This window comes from Antechinus flavipes, chromosome X (assembly GCF_016432865.1).
Source record: "Antechinus flavipes isolate AdamAnt ecotype Samford, QLD, Australia chromosome X, AdamAnt_v2, whole genome shotgun sequence".
Lineage (NCBI taxonomy): Eukaryota > Metazoa > Chordata > Mammalia > Dasyuromorphia > Dasyuridae > Antechinus > Antechinus flavipes.
Genome location: NC_067404.1, coordinates 64,881,122 through 64,885,344, shown reverse-complemented (window position 1 = coordinate 64,885,344; position 4,223 = coordinate 64,881,122). Strand labels below are relative to the sequence as shown.

At 42.9% G+C, this 4,223-nt stretch overlaps 1 protein-coding gene across 1 annotated transcript; it reads right to left on the bottom strand.

The window, feature by feature from the left end:
* Nucleotides 1-213: 213 nt before the first annotated feature.
* On the bottom strand, nt 214-2,480 carry LOC127543153 (nuclear RNA export factor 1-like). Its single transcript, XM_051969170.1, has one exon. The coding sequence runs from the start codon at nt 2,478-2,480 to the stop codon at nt 519-521; it is 1,962 nt and encodes a 653-aa protein (XP_051825130.1). The 3' UTR covers nt 214-518.
* Nucleotides 2,481-4,223: the final 1,743 nt, after the last annotated feature.

The window sequence follows — 4,223 nt, the reverse complement described above, 5'->3', positions numbered from 1 at the left end:
CCCCCCTTATTAAGTGTGATTGAAGTCTCATTCCTATATATCATGGTTTTTCCCAGCAAGTACCCAAAGAATCAGGTATGTCTGCCCCATTTCATAACTTGATAAATTATCAATTTAAATCTGCAAAAGCACCATTACAAATATCATGAACTGGAGGGGGAATGAAAAAAGGTAGAGAGATAGTGAGAATAAAAAACACTGACATGGAGGCAAGGAGACAACAGAAAAATGGAACTTTACTTTTTATGCTGAGAGACTGAATAAGACCTTACTGGAACTTAAAACACAGGGAGAACCTGTATTGTCTGGTGGTTTTGTGTCAATTCTACAGATGAATCTTTAACTTCCAGGCGACACAAGCAGTAATGGTTAGCTGAAAGTCCCTCAGTAGCTGAAACTTCATTTAACATTGTCTTAACATGGATAAAGGTGAATCTTGGGGCTTCTTTTTCCACAGTCAGTCATAATGATAGCCCCGGGGCAGAAGAGGTAGTAATCTTCAAAGGAGTTGTGTTGGATCACTTTTGAAATGCTATTGCAGGAATCTTGCCTTGTTCCTTGAGCTGTGTAAAGATCTGTGCTGCTTGAATAAAGTCCCAGTTATTGTCTTGCAGGCATTTCTGTGACCATTCCAGATTCATACCAGATTGAGTAGAAAAAGATTGTAACATGTCTCGTTGTTGTTGGTTAACGGTAGTCATCCAGCTTGGGGAAAATGTAAGTGGAGCTGGTTGGGCAAAAGCATGACGGATTTCTTCTGAGTTGGCATTTCTTACAAACAGCTCGTCATTCACCATACACATCCTGGTAGCATTATTTGAAGGGACAGCAATGAATACCCTGGTGAATGCTCTAATGGTGTCGTGGGCTTTGTCATCTAGTTCCTTAAAGACCCCGTTTACGGAAAAACACAGCAAAGTCTCTGTCTGGGCACTAACGTCTACCACAAAGGAATTTACATCATGCTGGGTCTTTGGCAATCCATTGAGAAAAGCCACAACGGTGAGGCGGGAGTGTTTTAGAAGGCGGTATCGCAGGCTGGAATCTTTGACCTTTTTCATATTTCTGTTATCATTCACATATTCACTCAAGTTATAACGAGATAGATTTTGAAGGCTCACCGGAAGGCTTAACGAACAGCAGGCTCCCTCATGGTAGGCATCAAGCAGTCCCTGCCTGTTGCCGGTGTCATAGACATTATAATATTCTTGTAGGAAATACATGACCATGTTTTTCATGGTTTCTGATCCAAAGTAGCTACCCTTGCAGATAGGTAGTGTAAGGGGCGGTTCCACGTCAAAGGAGATGGGAGGAGGCAGATCGTGGCCATCCAGACGTAACAACTTTGGGAAACGTTCCCTGATGGCACTGAGGTAAGAGGACCGATCTTGGAAGACTTCACACAGGGGATTTCCCTGGAGCCAAAGTTCATCTAACTTTAATCCCTTCACTTTATCGAGCTCCCGTTCTGACTTTAATTCATTGTCTGAGAGGTTGAGAATTTTGAGATTAGGTGCCTTTGGCACTATCTCGGACAAGTCATCTAGTTTGTAAAGTCTATTCTTACTCAGATTCAACGATAAGAGATCTGGAATGTTTTCCCCAATGATTCGAATTGATGCAGACATGTAATTTTTGCGATTCAAAACGATATCTATATTCTGAGCCATGAGGTCTGGATCTGAGCGAAGGCCCTTTAGGTCAAGAGACTTCTGGAAACTATCATATTTCTTGCTCATTATAATCTTCAACTGTTCCACCTGCTCGGGCTTCAATTCATTTTGTACTGAATAAGGTGGGCTCGATGAACTAATTATTATCGAGATTCTGCGGTTAGTATCATCTGTGATATGATTAGCAGCTTTCAGTGCAGCAGCAGTTTTGGCATCCTCCACAAAAAAATTGGCCCTGTTATTTTCATAGTGAAATTCAATCGCATCGAAAGGAACGCTACATTTGCTCTGAATCGTATTTAACAACCATGTTTTGTCATACTTTTTGCCATTGGGAATTGTGACCTTGAACCATTGTTTTGAAGGCGGGTTCAGGCTGGCCATAATCACCCCTCGATCTAGGACAGGTCTATCTCGATCTCGCCGCCTCACGGTGACACGGATGCGGTCTCCGCCCCGCTCCCACCATCTGTCTCTGCTGAGTCGGGAGGTATTTGGGGAGTACCTGCTTCTGGAAACCTCTTGGCCTTCACTGGTCTCTTCGGTGCCCTGAAGGTCCAAGGACGCAGCCCGGCTGAAGCCTTGGCTCACAAGGCCGCACTTCCCTTCTGGGTACTGCTTCCAGCGGAAGGCACCTCGCCCCCGTTGGCGAAGAGGCCCTCCGCTGCTCTCGCCACTGCCGCCGCCTCCACCTAGTGGGCCGCCGCCGCTACTGTCCGTACCGCCACTCGAACCAGCGTGCTCACCGTAAGACTTGTGTTCGGACTTGGCTTTAAACTTGCCTTCCGGTTTATTCTGGTCCGTCATGGTAGAGCGCGATGAGCACAGGACTTACTAAAACTTGTCTCAACCTGATCTCCCCTTAGGCTTAGGGAGCGGGAGCCACGGAACAACCTCAGTCTCCAAGGACCAACGTGCCTGTGCCAACATTCGAGTCTGCGTGCCTGACTACCTCAACACCCGCGCCTGCGCGCTAGGTAGCTGAGGAACGGGACCCAGGTCAGAGTTGTTGCGACTGTGCATCTGGGCGCCTGAGTAACCTTATATGTCTCACCTGAATATACGTAGTGCTTTATGCAGTCAGAGGCCACGGATGCCGTAGGGGGGAGGGGTTCATGTTTGCTGAAGCTGAGATGGATCCCACAGTGGGGGGGATTGTACAGGACCCCCTCCCCTGACTTAAACCTCCCAGGAAATAGACTTGTTTTCCAAAATGAAACTTCTGTTATGTAAACATTCTCCTAAGACTGACATGAGCAACTTCTCTTCCAGAATCGCCTTTCACAGGGAAAGATTAAATACTCTCGCAGTAGTATAGCCTGTTGGACTTGAACTCAAGCCCACCACCTCAAGCAGGCTGGCTTCTTTTGATTGCCACCCCACTGGGAGACCTGGGCTTCTCTTACATTGCCCACCCTACCTGCACATCTCAGTTTCTCTAACATTCCCACGTGGCTTGCAGATCTGGCCTTCTCTTCCAGTTCCTGCCTCTTTTAGTTGCACAGATCACCCTTGGGAAATGTTTTTGTGCCCCTTATTGGTTAGACATCTACTCTTGATGTGTTTTTATTTAATTAAAAAAAACCTTTTTTTTTTCCACTTGCAGCCTGAGCCTCCCACAGCATGCAAAGCAATGTGGTATGCTCATGCTGGGAAGGAACTAAATATTTGTACACTCACCCTGAACATCTGGTACCAAGGCACGCAGAGCACCACAAAGTCAAAGAAGAGAAAAAAGAAAAAGGCAATAAAATCTTTACCATGCCTGTTAGTTTTATGGCTTTAAAATATTTTCCTCCTTCTCAATCAGTGCATCCAAGGAAACTTTTAAAATGGTAACAATCAATTTTTAACAAGGAAAAAATCTGAACTCATAAATATTGTACGTATTAATTGTCAAGCTTAATGGAACATTTTATGTTTCTGGGCAACTCGTTTACATAATTAAAATCTCTTTTGATCTGTGAGTAAATGATTTAATCATAATGCTCATTAGGCTAAAATGGGTCTTCCCTTCAATTGTATCAAGATGGTATGGAAAATTCTCAAACCTTTAGAAAATATTTGTTTGGTTAAGTAAACACAGAAACCTATTTGTGAGCTGCTATCTTTTCTTTTATCTTTATGAATGTTATTGATTCTAAAAATCACTTAGTTTAAAGCCTTTTTATCTGATTCTATTTGCTTCAAGAAGAATTCAATTTATACTTGTTAACCACTTCATTACCAAAATCAAAAACTATATATTTTTAAAAGGAACAAGTTCTTACCACATTCAAAAAATGACTATAAAAAGATGGAGCCAGCTAAGAAATGGTACACCTTTGGCATTTTTCTTATTGATCTCTTTAGACTAATGCAACTATTTAAAAAAAAATAAAATTGTGTTTTCCCACTCTTTCCAAGCTTCAGTGTGGGTAAAATAATCTTGTATGGGATTGTACATCTCTATCTGGAAGGATGCTCATTTCTAGAAATTGTTTAGAATTTAAAAGACTTTGAAAGTAAGTATTTGTTTGCTACATCTTGCTTTTGTAACCCATTTGCCCA